This window comes from Marmota monax, unplaced genomic scaffold (genome assembly GCF_021218885.2).
Source record: "Marmota monax isolate L192 unplaced genomic scaffold, Marmota_monax_Labrador192_F-V1.1 WCK01_AAM20220418_F8-fsc00159, whole genome shotgun sequence".
Lineage (NCBI taxonomy): Eukaryota > Metazoa > Chordata > Mammalia > Rodentia > Sciuridae > Marmota > Marmota monax.
The window spans coordinates 2,510,857-2,527,430 of record NW_026694999.1 but is presented as its reverse complement, the minus strand read 5'-3'; the positions used below and the strand labels follow the sequence as shown (position 1 = coordinate 2,527,430).

General features: G+C 32.9%; 1 protein-coding gene across 2 annotated transcripts in view; it reads right to left on the bottom strand.

The window, feature by feature from the left end:
* Window positions 1-16,574, bottom strand: part of Glra3 (glycine receptor alpha 3) — a 173,582-nt gene that overhangs the window by 38,000 nt on the left and 119,008 nt on the right. For both annotated transcript variants that reach the window (XM_046427546.2, XM_046427547.2), the window contains exons 6-7: window positions 5,621-5,758; window positions 2,511-2,725 (exon numbers count right to left, since the gene is read on the bottom strand). In XM_046427546.2, coding sequence (XP_046283502.1) covers window positions 2,511-2,725; window positions 5,621-5,758 — 353 coding nt within the window. The remainder of the gene's footprint in view (window positions 1-2,510; window positions 2,726-5,620; window positions 5,759-16,574) is intronic.

Genomic DNA, 16,574 nt, shown 5'->3' with positions numbered 1-16,574 from the left:
CAATAGAATATATCAGAATCTCAGCTCTGTAGTTCTTGAGCTGGTTAAAGTATTCTTAGAGATTTTCTCCTGAGTCTTATTTGGCTGATTTCTACGCGTCTCCTATTCTAAAGGAGATGTACAGGTCTGTAGATCTTCTGTTGGATGAGAAGAAACATTAAGCAGTTATCATAAACTAAAGATTTATTTATTTTTTCATCCTATGTTTGAAAATGTTCTTTTTCCTAAACTTAATTTTGTTTACCTACTTGCTAGAATTCGTCAGTAAGCAAATGGTGAATGTTTCTGTAACAAGAATTTCAGGTGTTTGCATGTTCTTTTGTGATATTGAGAGCAGTTGATGTTAAGGTACATTGTTTTATATACTTTTATACCTAAAGAGTTGAGCCCTGAAAAAAAAAAAAAGAAAGAAAGAAAAGAAAAATCACAGAATCAGGAGTGGATTTTTTTTAAAGAGATTTTTCTGCTCTTTTGAACAGTCTCAACCAATATATTCATACATTTTGTTTATCCCGGGTCTTCAGAATTTGTATTCCTGAAATTAATGTGCGTAATTAAATATGTTCAACCAGTCATGTCTTAACTGACACAAAGTTGAAGATAGTGCGGTCACCTTTTGTTAAAATAGCACTTTCCAATCAATTCTTTTTGTAGGTGAGAGTTAAGTCTGTCATCACATTTGTAGTGGTCATTATCTCTATGCTCCAAAAGGTGGAGAGGTTATTTATGTATGTGTGTGTGTATTTAATTGAATTCATGGTTGAAAATTGATTCCTTCCCTGAGATCTTGATGAAATTAATGCCTTTTTAAAAGTTCTCTTTCTTGAGAAAAGTGTGAAGTTGTCTCAGACATTTCATTTCCTTTTTTTTTTCTAAAACTCGTGTGCCTGTTGTGCCTTTTTTATTTGCTGCTTTCTTCCTTTTGCTTTTGCTACTCAGAGCTATATGTGTCTAGTCCTGCCTTACTCTTTGTGTGAATGCCTTTATGCTGTGCTAACAGCTATAGATTCCTGAAATGGAGCATTTTCCTCTCTTCTTTTAGTTGACAACTTACAAAACAAATGAGTTTACATTTCTGTTTGGCTCATGAAAATCAATGAGTAATTTTCCTTTAAAAATAGAGTATGCAATTTTAACAGTTACATATGTAAATAAACATTGAGGTTTAATTTATTCCTAGGAACAGATTTATAATTTTCACATGGACAATATTTTAAACAAGTTGACATGGCCATTTTAAAAATACAATTAAGTATTAATAAAAGTAGATGCTATTTTGAAAGACAATGATTAAGTCATAGGTTATGGGAGCCTTGTCAAATATCAAGTTTTCTAACATTTTTAATAATAAAGTAGCCTGTGGCCAACATTATTTATTTAGGTGTCTTAGTATAATAAATCTAATCGGAATACAATTCATAGTAAAGACTAAGGGAACATGACAGTACATTTATAATTTACTTGGTGTAGCAAGCAGATAGCATCAACTGCATAAGAAAAGTGAACATAATTTTCTTACATTGAAGTACAACATTTTAATGAAAGTAAATAATGAAGCTTCTTAGAAGCTTTGTGAGATTCCTCAATTTAGATAATAGATAGTTCTTTGATGTGTTTTTAGAGGAAAATATTTATATTTCTATGAAGATAAATGGTTGTAAACAGTTTCCTATACTGTGTTTTGGTACATTTTAACAAGAGAAGTATTGAGTCTTTTGTGTACCTCACTGAGGAAATAGCTTTATTTTAATTCTGACTCTTTAGCATGGACTAAAATCATGGAATGGATAAGATCTCCTGTCTGTTTACCAATGGCTACCTATGAGCCAGAGTGGGATGGAGCCCACAAAAATGATACCATACTTGGCCCCACTATGGGCACTCTGATATAATGTTTATAGAAGTATAACTGCTATAATGCTTCTCTGAAGCTAAATTTGGCAACACAAATTAATGCATTCAGCTATAATTGCAACAATTCCCATTCTAAGTATGTATTTAAAAAATAACATGAAGTATACTTAAAGCTATGTATCCATGTGTTGTGTCTGTTTATACACACATACATATATATGTATAGTCATGTATATAATATTTATTATATGAATAATAATCATTGTGTTAGTCCTAGGAGTAAGTAAATGATGATACATCTATACAATGGAGTACTATGTCACCTTTTAAAATTACAGTATTATTCAACTTAAATAAATGTTTATGTATTTCTAAATATTTAAAAATCTACACATACAAAGAATTTCATAGTGTGTAATATTACTGTTGATATTTAAATATCGATCATAATACAAATTGTAAGTAGCAGAAATCACTAGTTTATAGAATATTTTCTTTTATCTATTTCTGTGTCTTACAAGTTTTCTGCTTTGGTAATATTACTTGAGAAATCAGTAATGAATGATAAATGGCTTTTGAAAAATATCTCACAAATATGACAATGATATCCTTATAACCATGTGTGGAATATGTGAATGTACCTTCAGTACACTTACCTTTGGTAAGGAAGCTCGTGATCCAGAACTCTGCGTAGTCATAGTAAGTACAGTTGTTATTCCCAGAGCTACCCTGGCTGGAGCTGCATCCATATTGATCCAGAATGAAACCCAGGATAGAATAACAATCAGGAGACTGGGAATGTACATCTGAATGAGATAGTAACCCATTTGTCGTTCCAGATGGAATCGTACTTCTATACATGTAAACTTTCCTAATTGGTTATAAAATAAATGCAACAATTAGTAAAAAAAAAAAAAATAGGTCTTTGTTATATCATCAAATATCACTATTTTATTTTCTTTATATTTTGTCCTAAATTTTTCCACTACAGTGAAGAGAGACCTGATATCATATATTCAAATTGGTTTCTGAAAATTTTCTGTTAGCATCTAGAAGCAGTGTAACAAGAGTGTACATATACTCTTTCAAGAAAGTGTATGTAAACTTATTGCTTCACATTTGAATAGCACTTCATACTTGCCAGAGTAGTCAAATATCTATTTTTTGACCTGATTCTAGTAATTTATTTTTAAGCAGACAGGGAAATGTACATTTACCATATAAAGATATTTTCTCACTGTTTGTTTCATGATATCACTGTTACATAATCCTAAGTAATCTCATGGAATAATTAATGATTACCATTTTGATACTTTGTATAGATTCTCTAAATTTCATATGATAGTCAAGGAAAAAAACCTCAATATGCTTTTATTAAAAAAGCATTTTATCAGCATTGCTGGGAAGAAAAATAAATATATAGACCATTGTATATAAATATGTGTATATGTATAAATTTATACATATATAAATTTTTGGATAATGAAAACAAAACTGAGCAAAGCTTCAGGGTTTGTGCAATTCATTTGTATGTGAAAGAATTTTTAAATTCAGTGTTTCAGTTTTTAGAAGATAGGGCATTTATAAATATGGCTCTTATAAAATCTAGTGTCTGTCTTTCTTTGGCATTTACTTAAGGATTATAAAGGAAATATGTGGTATCTGAGCCTACTCTTTGAAAATAATTAATAGATGAATCCTGTTCATTGTAGGAATAATATAATGTGGAGTTTAGTTAGCATCTGAGGCAAATTAATCACACACTTAATTGAGGACACTACCAGATGCTTTAATTTTCTATATCATTTTGAACAGGTTATTGTGCTTTAATCTCCTGAATATAAAACTGTGAGACTTCTATATTGTTTGAGGAAACACCTATCCAATTATGCACTTATAGTAGATATTCATAAATGTAAGTTTTTTCTTCTAATATCTAATAGCTTGGTAGGTAACTGTATAAAGTATGTTAATTTACTTTTTGCTAAGAAAGGGTCTTGAGACCCTGTATCATTAAAAATCATCCTGAGTTTGTTTACAACTTAATTTCTTGTTCTGGGTTGAATTTATCTTCCGAAAATTCATGTCCACCTGGAACCTGTGACAGTGGCTTTATTTGGAAATAAAGTATTTGCAAATATAATCAAGTTTAAAATGTTTTTTTTTTTTTTCCTGGCTGGACATGGTAGTAAACAGCTGTAATCCCAGTGGCTCAGGAGGCTGAGACAGGAGAATCTCAAGTTCAAAGCCAGCCTCAGCACTTAAGCAAGACCCTGTCTCAAAATTTAAAAATGAATGAATGAATGAATGAATGGATGGATGGATGGATGGATGGATGGGCTAGGGATGTTGCTCAGTGGTTCAGTGTCCCTGGGTTTAATACCTGATGACTGAAAGAAAAAGGAGGTTTATCTGGATTAGGATGATCTTTAATTTCTAATCCAAAATTTCTGATATCCTTATAAAAAGAGGGAATTTGGGACACAAAGATACAGGGATAATGCCATGTGGCTATGGAGGTAGAGACTAAAGTGATTCATCAACAATCCAAGGATTACCAAGGATTGTCAGGAATAAGAATCTAGGAGAGGGGAGGAAAAGATTCTTCCCTAGAGCTCCCAGAGAAAGCATGACCCTGCTGATATCTTGATTTTAGACTTCTATCCTCCAAAACTATGAGAGAATATATTTCTGTTGTGGTAAGCTCCCATATTTGTAACAGCTTATTTGGACCCTCCTAAGGAACCAAAACAGCACCCTACCTCCACTTTACAGATTTCTTGGCATTTTCCTAAAGAAGTTTACAACTGTCCCTAGAAAGCTGAGTAAGGACATTGCTATTGACTTTCTTACCTTTTATCTTTGTGTTGGGTTGTTATCTTGGAGCTCCCTAAAAATTTAGATATCTGAGTTAAAAAAAAAAAAACCAGCAGTGACTTTGATTGGATACCATGAATTTGTTGAGATAAGAGAGACTAGGGACTTTGTATAGTAAAAGATCAGATTATGGTTTTGGGAAATGCTGATGCCAAGATGAATAGTATTTCACTGTAATGAAATGTTAAGAGCAGCAGCTGATGCTAGTGGGAGGCCATGCGTGCACCACATTGAAGAGATGCTTCAGTTGTCAGCCATTAGATACATTTTTAGATGGAGGTTATACGGTTAGAATAGGTATTTCATGGATAGCCCATACTAGTTAAGTGAACAGATTTCATAAAATTACATATTACACAATGAGGCTCTTTGTCCTTGCTGTTGGTATCTATATTTTCTGTCTACCCTCAGAGGCAGAAGATTCCTGTCAGTGTGAATAGTAAGTACTTAGATAAAAATGACTTGAAATGCATTAAAATGTGACCAGTGGGGAAGTGTAGGCAAATAAACTTTTTAAAGAAAGAAAGTGCTTTTATTTTGTTAGCAGAGACAGTGTTTACTACCCCAAAAGAGTTTAAAAAAAACAGTTTTTTTTCTTCACACAGAAATTCAGGGACCATTTTAAGAATATTACTATGTAAGTATGGACTTTTCATAAATAAGTATTTAAATATAATTAGATACCAAGCAGGTTTTTGGACCCATACAAACCAATTATATAACCATATGTAATGAGTCAAAGCATCAATAAATTTCAAATGTTCTATATTCTGCTTATGACTGTTAAAACATTGAGCTATAAACAGGAAATAAACTAGCATTAAAATTAAGAAACATCTGAATATAATAAAATCACAAATAATGAATGTACAGAGCACTCAATCCCTACCTGTATTGTAATGTTTAGTGCAGTATCGTAAATCTTTTTCTTCTTTTAACAGAAACTGGGGCAAAGTTAGTCCTTCGGCCACTTGTACAGGTGCTTCATCTTGCCATTCAAAAATAAGATCATTCATTGTATACCCAACTAGTCAAAACATAATAAAAATATTAAGAGCCAAAAAAGGATTTTCAAAGAAGAGAAATTAATAACTACTTGTGTAGTCACATAGGATAAAAAGATCACTTTAATCTTATCAATTGAACTATGTACTACATGGTTCCATTTAACAAGAGTATTCTTATGGAACACTCAACCAAATAATGTAAAAAAATGAAGTAGACTAATAAAAAATATTACATAACAGGTAGAATATTTAAGGGACAGATGCTTTCCTTGAGATGGGCAGCTGCTAAATTGAACAATTTTTATTTGGTTCAATTTCATTAGTTTTCCACTTAACTTCTTTCACATTATTTCAGTTTTTGTTGAAAAAATCCTAATTTTTTCAACAAAAACAGAAATTGTCACTGAATAGAATGTGACCAACTGAAACATCTGTGGGGAAAGTACTACTGCCTGATGGCTCTCTTAATTTAATCATTAGCTATTTTAGCATACAGAATCTGTTTCTATATTCCAAGTCCTGATATGGACAAAATATTAGTTTCAATAGAGATTTCTTCTGTTTAGGGGAAGATAATAGTACTAAAAATTTCACATGGGGTAGTTTGTGGAGGAGGAATTTCTTGTACATGCTATCAGTTCAGGATAGAATTAAGTAATGGATTTTGTAATAAGTCAACAACTTTTAGTAAACTAAAAATTCATATCTCTAAATGAGAGTATCTAAGAAAAGCAGAATTTCATTTTTTTATTCCCCTTGAGTGTGAAATTATGGAAATTTATGCTTGAAGTTTACTGGAATAAGGACCCAAAAGTGATTGTGATCAGTGAGGTAGGGTTGTTTAATCTGGTGAGTTCCTTGAAGCACAACCACCATGGAGGAGAGAGAGGAAGCATGTGTGGTCTCTGAACTAAATGAGGTGGTCAGACAAAGGGAGTGAAAGCTCTAGATCTAAGAAGCTACACACAGGGGAACTTATGCCAAACAAAATTTTATTGGAAGGAACCTTGTATTATACGAAAGAGGCTGTGCGAGTAATTAGAAACAACTGGTGTGGAGTAGGTTAGGCAGAAAAGAGTAATGAGCAGGGAAGAGAACTGATCACTCTCTATCTTCCCCAATACCTGGGCAGAAGCATTCCAGAGAGCTGAATCTGTTCTAGCTGTGGTGGTAATAATTCTTCCACTCCCACTTGACCCTTGAGCTTACCTGGCAGCCTCTAATGATGTTGCAAGAGCATCTTTTATCAGACCCCTTCAGAATGTCTGGGATTCTGCTACTGAAGGTTTTTTTTTTTTTTTTTGAGTAATAGTACTATCAGTGTGATGGCTATTATGGAACAAGCACTACTTGGTACAGTTTGTAAAGTCATCCAGACTACAGGGGACATGTATGAATTTTTGTTCTAGAGCAGGACTATTTTCTTGACTGTTGTACTTAGCACAACAAGAACTTATTACCTGACTTGCTTACACACACAAAAAAAAATTTAGTGAACCTTGCAGTTACTGCTTTGATTGGTATAAAAAGAAGGCTTTTGCTTTTATTCATAAGTTCTTTAATTAATATGTTCATTATAGATACCATTTGACCTAGAAAGAAAATATAGATGCACACTTTTCTGTGATCTAGAGATAAATAGGCATCAGTTCTTCTCTGCTGCCAGATTAAGACTTGCATGTTATTCTGTCACACATTTAGCCACTACAGACAAAATATGTGAGATTTTGTGCCAATTTTATACAGATGGATAAAAAAAGAGAGCTGAAACTTCATTTTGTTTTGACATTCTAAATTTGTATCAAGGTCTTCTGTAAAAGAAACTAGCTCTCTGAATTTCCCTCAAAGAACAAGCTCTAAGTAGTCTATAATACAGTTTTTAGATAGCATATATAATTTTCTTTTATCTTCAATAATCAACCACACTAAACAATTTAGGAATATGAATTTTATAATCATACTGTTCTACTTTATTATAACCCATAAAATATTTAATTTTGAAACCAGAAGAAAAAATAATGAGTTTGCCAATTTATGGGAAGTTCTTATTCTGAGTTTGCTTACTGGGTGTTAAAGGCAAACTAAATAAATGGCATTATTGTCTCAATAAACCTTGAAACAAAACTTTAAATAATCATTTTTTTTTCTATGAATTTCAAAGTGTTTTAGTGTCCTTATACTTTTCTTTGACAGATTTTTATGAAAGTCTAAGAATCTTAAGAGGAGCAGATTGGCTAATGAGATCATGAGTTGGGGTCATGAATTGAATTGCCTTGTACTATACTAAAATTCAAAATGAAAAACAATTTATTAGTGAACAAAGACATTAACTCTAACTTGAGCCAACAATTTCAAATTTTAGCTGTGATGAAACATATAAATTAATGACTCTACTTGTTTCTCCAAAAAAGCATTTATTGAGTACCTACTGTTATGTAAGGCATGCTTCATTTGAGTTGTACCTTGAAAACAAGGCAATATCTGTATATAAAGAAAGTGAGAAGGTGGAACACTTCAAGCAAAAGAAAAAGAAAATTGATTTGAAAGAAATTGAAAATTCCCAAGGTTAACAAAAGAAAATAGTATTAGCTTCATTCATCTAGAACCAGTTTGCACCCAAGAGCATATGAAATGAAGAAATAAATAAATGTAGGGTTGTGAAGTTTAAAATCTGGATTGGAAAGCTTGATTTTTAAAATTCCCTGTGGACAGTAATGGGAAAGTGGGATCTCCTGAGTAAGGGAGATATCACAAAAACTATGCTTTAGAAATACTACTGTAGCATAATCCTTTCATGGAATCCACAGGTTCAAAAGCACTATCATAGTGATAGTGTGATATTATTTGCCTTTTATTGCTTTTATATTTATCCTGACATTGAAAAAACAATGGTGGGTAAAAGTTCTAGTGCTTATCACAAATAAAGGCAGTGGCCTCAGACTATGCTGGTAGTTATTCTTTACTGACCTATCTTCAGGTAAAACAATGCCACTTTCATTTAAGAATGCCCTTGATCCTTGAAGAAGCAGTGAATATCTTATAGTAAAATCATGTTACTTTTCTCTCAGAATGTCCTTTATTATTGTGTAAGATTTATATTTTCTATCAAAGTTAATCCTGTAATGCAACATAGGCATGATTACTGTAATTTAAGTTTCATGAGTATAATGGTGCCATCTTATGCTAGTGAATTATGTGGTCAGAATGGAGCCATCTTAAAACTAGGTAATCATGTAATTGGAATGGAGTCATTTTAAATTTAGGGAATCATATGACCAAAGTGGTGCCATTTTTAATTTTCTGACAAGTATCCAATCACAACTGTAGCTGTCCATGCCCATCCCCAATTTAAAATTAGCTCATTGCATAGATTTTACCTCTGAGTTCTTCCTATGAGGAGCAAGGGGCTCTATCTTGTTAAGGATAAATATTGGCAAATTGCCCTCCCAGTTGTGCTTGCTCACCAGATTCCATTTGGGAGCATACCCTTTGGCAAAAGCACAATTTTGCCTTGCCAACCCATATATTTAATTTCTTGAGGCACCTCATTATTTCTAACATGATTAAGTAATAACAAATTTTATTAAGTTTGATCCTTATGTAAAAATGTGAGTTGTGATTGTTACAAGGTGAACTGCTTTTGTTTGTTTTTTAATGAAACAACATTTTCATATGAAAAACTGGAACACTGTGTTTATTATGCCTAGGTAGTTGGCAGAAAATTTCTTGAATGTGAAGAAACTAAGCCTACCATTTTAAAGGGAACAAAAATTGGCTGTATTTGCTGTTAATATTAGATTTTTAGCTTTTCAAGCCCAAATTAGAATTTTGGATAAATTGTTTTCACAGTATAAGTTTAATAATTTCTCAGTACTTAAGGGATGTTTTGTTAAGCTCTATAGTGACATTCATGGATGTGATCTTTTGAAATTGTACAGTAAAATGTATCAATTGTTTGGAAGATTAGAGTAATACATTAAACTAATAGTTTCCAAATAATTAAAACATTATGTTAAAAAGTCATGCATAGATAAAAAGATCTGTTCTCAGTGCAAAACAGATAAATGGATTTTAATTTAAAAGAATACGAAGAGTTCATTAATATGGTTTCCAATGTCACATTGCTGCTAACCTTTAAGAAACTACTACCTTTGGAGACTAAAGTTTTAATTACCTATTAAGAAGGTACAACAAACCAAAAATTCTCTTATTCTTCTGTGGTAGTCCACCAGGAATATAAATCAGAGCTAAAATTTTAGTAGATCATTTTATTAATTTGTCATTTAATTAGATACATATTTATAGAGAAGAAAAAGAAAATTTCAATTTTTAATCTACACTACCTACAATAACTGTGGCACACTCTGCTTATATCTCATTTCTTATACCTTTAGGGTAGCTTTCTCTGATCCTCTAATAAAATACCTTTCTTTCCATTAGTCTACAATACCCTTTGCTTCTTTATTGTTTCTATTGTACTTTATCCTTCCCTGACAATGTATATATTCACCAGGTTTTTATACTGTTTTTCTACCTTTCCTCCTAGAATTTAAACTTTGCAAAAGAAATATATTCTCTTATTCAGTTTTAATCCTTGGTATGTTTTCCCACACCTAAAGTAATATGTGGCATGTAGCAGGTACTTTAATATTTGAATTAGAATACAGAAGGGGAGAAAGAGAAATTGACCCTTGAGCTTACCTGGCAGCCTCTAGCAGGAGATGTGGGTATTGATGCTAACAAATTTAACATTGACTATATGTTGAAATGACTATATGTTGAAAATAATTGAAACCATGGGCCTATATACTAAAAGTGAGGTCAGGATTGGAGATATAGGTTTGAGAATAATACCCTCTCAAGCAGGATCTGGGAGATCATTTGCAAGAAATAGCAAAAGAGACACTCAATCATTGAGTTAATTAAAATAAATGAATTCAAATTATGATATAATTAAAGATAGCCTTATAAATCTAATTAAAATGCACTATAAAACAAAACAAGAAACATTCAGTACTGTTATATAAACAGAAAAACTGGTCGAAGAAATCAAAGATAAAACTTAGAGATGTATATAGGGGTAAACATTTAATAATAGTGTTAATTGCACATTGCACAGTACAGGTGGTAGAAGATCAGATGGAACTTAGCAGTTTGATTTGTGAGGCTGGAATAAAAGATGTAAATATAATCTTGAGAGATACAGAAAAGGACTCTGGACCCTTTTTTTCTTGCAGGATGCCTCTGTTGCTAATATAGACAGGGAAGTGGAAGAATGAGCCAGTGTTCAGGTTCTGCTAGTGGCATGATATGAATATAGGAAAAAAGAAAAATCTAGCAACTATAGCCTGATAGTCTTTGGTTAAAGACACCACACAATCTATGTTATTCTCAACAGGCTTAATGACTGGGGCAGTTAAAGTGGCTTTAATTTTAATTTTTAGAATTATGTACAATTTTTTTCATGCAGGTATCTTAGAAACATATAGTCATGATATATATTTAAGTAATTACTCATAATTTGAAGCACAATTTTAAAAAAAAAGCAATTAATATGCTATAGAAGTTTATAATAGTTAAGAATGAAGTATAAGTTTACAAGGGAGGGGTTCTTTACAGCCCTGTAGAAAGAGGATGCAAATTTCCAATTTTTTACCCTCCTCCATGTCATTAGATAACAAAATAGTTTATTAAAAAAAAATTTGTTTGAGTTTGTTTGTTTCAGGACTAAGGATTGTACTCAGGGCCTTGTGCATGCCAGGGAAGTGCACTTACCACTGAACTACCTCCCCAGTACTTTTTTTTTTTTTTTTAAGACAACATCTCTGTATATTGACAGGGCTAACCTCTAACTTGCAATCCTACTGCTTCAGCCTGCCTCCTGAGTATCTAAGATTATAGTCATGGGCTACCACATCCAACAGTGTTCTCTTTCTTTCTTTTTTTCTTTAATTAAACATAAGATATTAGTAATGGGAATCATCTGTAGAACTCAGGAGATCTAAATGTATGATTGTTTAAAAAAAAACAAAACCTTAACATATGACGTTAACTAACTAAAAATTAAGACAACAATGAGATGCTACAATACACCTGTTAGAATCAAAATTCAAAACATTGACAACAAATGCAAGTGAGGATGTAGAAAAACAGAACTCTCATTCATTGCTGGTGGGAATGCAAAACTGATATACTCATTTTGGAATTTCAAGTTCAGAATGAACTTAGAGATTTAAAATCAATTATAAGTTCATATTTAGATTAAAGTAGATAGGAATAATTTTTGGCCTGCTGTCTTAAATGTTATTAGGAATAAGAGAAGGAGAGTTGAGAGAGGGCAAGATTCATTTCTAGTTTGATCCAGTTTGCAGATGCTTATATTCTTAATCAACAGCTGGACTTTAAAAAACAAAAGGAAAGAAATGCTCACTCTTGGCTGAGTATTGCTGACATACTGAGTATTGCTAGGAGTAATATTGCTCAAGTAACTCTTATTGACCTGACAAGAAACAACTGTTATGTCAGAATGTATTTAATTAAAACCTTTTTATTTATAATTTATGCATTTAATTTGATTTTTTTACCATAACTCAGGCTGTTACATGTGGTTTCATTTAAATTATAGGTCTGCTAATTTAAGTATCTTTTTAGTAATTACACTTTCTCTAAAACATGCTGGTATAACTAACCATAATTGTTATCTTACAAGTACTTGCATTAAATTTCTCTTTAAAGACTGCAGATACTTGAGTATATATGAGATTTAAGCCTTACCTTGGGATAATGGTGAAAATATAACTTGTGACTCCTTAATACTCTCTTTAAGTGACAATCATACCAATAACTTTGCACATTTCTCCAAAGATTGATACAAATAGAAAATACAATATTTAATTTTCTGTGAGAAATCTCAATTAAAATTATCAAAGGACGTGACTATGATCTCATTTTAATGTGGAAAAGATGTTGTGTTTTTTTGCATTTCTGCAGTAGGAAAGACTATGAGAGGACTCTGCTGGAACACCTCTTTGGAGTTAGTTCAGATTGTGAGAAATCATTTCATGTCTGCCTCCCAGAAGTTTGAAGGTTTAGATCTACTCCAATTTATGAAATAATCCATTTCATAGGTTCCAAATCATAACAAAGAGATTCGGTTAGCCAAGGCAGTTCGTCAATATCTATAAGTTTATAATGTTGTGAGTAGAGAATAAAAAGTCACTGTAATTCTCTTGGGGTTTTAATGTCTGATGTTTCAGTATCACTACTCATTAGTAAGAATGCAGAACCAGAATAATCATAGAGAAGGAAGTCCTACATAGTACTAGCAAGAAGATCCACTTCAGATTGTCATTTCTGAGTGCATTTGACAATGTCATGAAATAGTATTCATAATGATAACAGTGGAGTATCCATCTGGGGGATCCTGGTAGGCATCACAAAGAATTGAACAAGACATACAGAGTAACAGATTTACTGAAAACAAAAGTAACACTGTAGAGTGGAGTGAGCTGAGCAAAGCCCCATGTCTGAGTGAGTTTTGTCTTTTGTACCCTGAGTTGTGCCTCTGTCCTCTTTTCACAGACCTAATTAAAGACCTTGACCATTTGTTCCCACTGGTTACTTTATATTCACCTAATTAGAATAGATTTTCCATTAGTTACTTGGTTTTTGCCTGATTAGAATACAAAACCTATGATGGGGGTGCCATGGCAATAAACCCAGTCAGTGGCAGTGATAGGAGTGCTCATGGTAATATCATTCATCCCAAACAGGGCTGTGGTGACTCAACTCTCTGTCTTGTATTTCAGCTGGCATTTTTTATTTTTTGTAACCTGCCTCCACCATCTTGATATCCTTAAACTTTTACCCCAATAATGCTATGGAATTCAAATTTTAATATGATTGACTTACTTAAAAATCAGATAATGAAATTATAAAAATATAGTACAATTACTTTTTAAGGTGAAACATCACAAAATTTTTATCAATGAAGTTAAGTTCATTGGTGGTTCAAGAGAAGGAAATCAGTATGGTAATGGACAGATTTCAAATATTTATATTTAATATTTCAAATATTGATTTTCACATTTACTACACAGTGTAATAAATGCTTATACTGTTTAGCCTTGGCAGAAATCTATATGGTATTAAGAATTATTATTATATTGGGGCTGGGGATGTGGTTCAAGCGGTAATGCACTCGCCTGGCATGTGCGGGGCGCTGGGTTCGATCCTCAGCACCGCATAAAATAAAATAAGACGTTGTGTTCACCGAAAACTGAAAAATAAATATTAAAAAATTCTCTCTCTTTTAAAAAAAAGAATTATTATTATAATTTGCTGTATAATAAAACCACATTGCTTCTCTCAGATGTAATAGCTGTGTTTACTTTTTAATAAATTTATCATAACAAACTTTAAAAATAATATTTCCAACAAGGCAAAAGATGACTGGTGATTTACTTGCAACAAAATCCTGTAATATCATCGATAACTAAAATGAAAAATGTATTTGTACAGAAAAATATCTGAATAATTAGAAGTAAGCAGCTCTATATAATTCTGTTTCACCTCAAATTGTCAGGTTACAGCTGGGCACAGTGGTGCACATCTGTAGTCCCAGTGGCCCTGGATGCTGCTGAGGCATGAGTATTGCAAGTTAAGAGCCACTCTCAGCATCTTAATGAGGCCCTAAACAACTTAGTGAGACTCTGTCTCAAAAAATAAAAAAGGGCTGGGGATGTGGCTCAGTGATTAAGTGCTGGGTTCAATCCTGGTACCAAAAAAAAAAAAAAAAAAAGTTACACAGCAAAATCTGTGATGACTCTGAAAAAAGAAGTTTGTAAGAACCTTAATATATTATTGTGAGAATTACTTGAAAGCAAAATGCTTCCTGTCAGTTTGTTTTTAAATGTTATCTCCTTTTGGAAATATATTCAGAAGCCTTAATATTTGAAGTATGCCAATCTTAAATTGCTCATCAGAAGTTAACCTGAAGTTCAAAACTGTACTCAAATTATGCTGACATTAAAGAGTAAACTTGATAAATAGTTAACAGATTATTTGTTAAATGATTCAATTATATTATAACCTACATTCTTAGGATAATTTTGCCTGGGTGTTCTAATTCATAAAGTTATAATTATATACTGATTTCAAGTAAATATGACAACTTAATTATGGGCATGGAGACTTTTTGCATCCACAGTATAACATATGGCTCATTTCTTATGAGATGATAGAAGCAGTGATTGTAATTAGATTGAGGGGGAGGTTTAATCACAAAAAAGCAAGTTAATGACAAGCAGGGGAGATTTTAACATTTTCTCTGTCCTGACAGGGAACAGATTTAGTGATGGGAATGTGAGGTTAAAGGAATAATTCTATAAAATGGGCCCACTACTTTCTCTCACATGCTTTCTCTTTTTAAAAAATAAAAAAAAAAAAAACAAAATAACCTGCAGCCCTGCCTGGGTTAAGTTGACAGGACATGTTACATTCCTCAGAAAACTACCTGTTATCTGCAGGAGATGTGCAGGCCTGAAATGCCAACAAGAAAACACAAGTTACCCTGAAGGGGGGAAATTTTGTGACCCTTTTCCAGACAAGAAGAATACAGGAAGATAAGGATAGTTCACCCTAACCAGAAATCTGTAAGAACAGATTCCAATAAGAACTGGAGCATGTGCCATAGTGACCTGGAGATGTCATGGACAGTGGGGACTTGAAAGTCTGATGTCATCCTGCTGCTACAAGTCAAGAGGTGTACCTTGGTGAGACTCTTTCAAAACTTCCATAGAAACACCTCCCGCCCCACAAACAAACAAAGGAACAAACAACAACAGCAAAACAAACAAACAAACAAACAAAAAACCTAGAGGATAGGAGAGGAGTGCTATATTGTGATTGTTCCTTTTTCCCTTTCCTATCCTCTAATAAACTCATGCCTTTTACTCTGAGTGATATGTCTCAAATGTTTCTAGCATGATTGCAAGAATTAAGGTTTGAAGGGGGCCTCTGTGCTGCCTCAGTTTCACAGAAGGCCCATGCTCTCTATACAACAAGGATTGCATACAGATCTATTCAATCAGTTTCAAAGTAGCTATGCTGGGAAATTTTGTGGGATTATTGTTTGACATAGGAGGGAAAAAAATCAACATTTCTAGAAAATACTCTAACTTCTACTGATAGGTCTTTATATATAAATATGATACAAATACACTATTCCAGAAAACCCTCATATTTATGGACTCATACATTTTAATTGTTATTTTAAGTCTACAGTTTTGTAGCAGACATGGCGACTATAAATAGTATGAATCTCCCTTGTTCTTGCCAAGTGTAAACAATTTGTAAAGCAAGCCAGCCACCCTGTCTGCATTTTCCTTCCTTCCTTCCTTCCTTCCTTCCTTCCTTCCTTCCTTCCTTCCTTCCTTCCTTCCTTCCTTCCTGCCTGCCTGCCTTTAACCTTTTCCCCTCCTCTCCCTTCTCCTTCCCTCCTCTTTCCTTCCCTTCGGTTCCTTTCTCTTGTATTCCCTCCCTTTCTCTTTTTTTCAGTCTCTTTCCCTGCCTCCCATCCTCCCTTTCTTCATCCACATCTGCTTCTGGATTTTTCTTTCTACCCTCACCCAGACCTCAGAAAAATCAACAAATTTGACTACAGGTAGGGTATGTTGTGAAGAAACAGGCCACTTGGAAGTCTTGAGAGCTCATAAATTTGGTGAAACATTTACTAAACACTATGGATACTTACAAATTCCCTGGAAAATGAAGGGGATACTTATCACACAACCAATAAGAATCCATTGGTAGGGATCTATGAACATGGCTGCACCA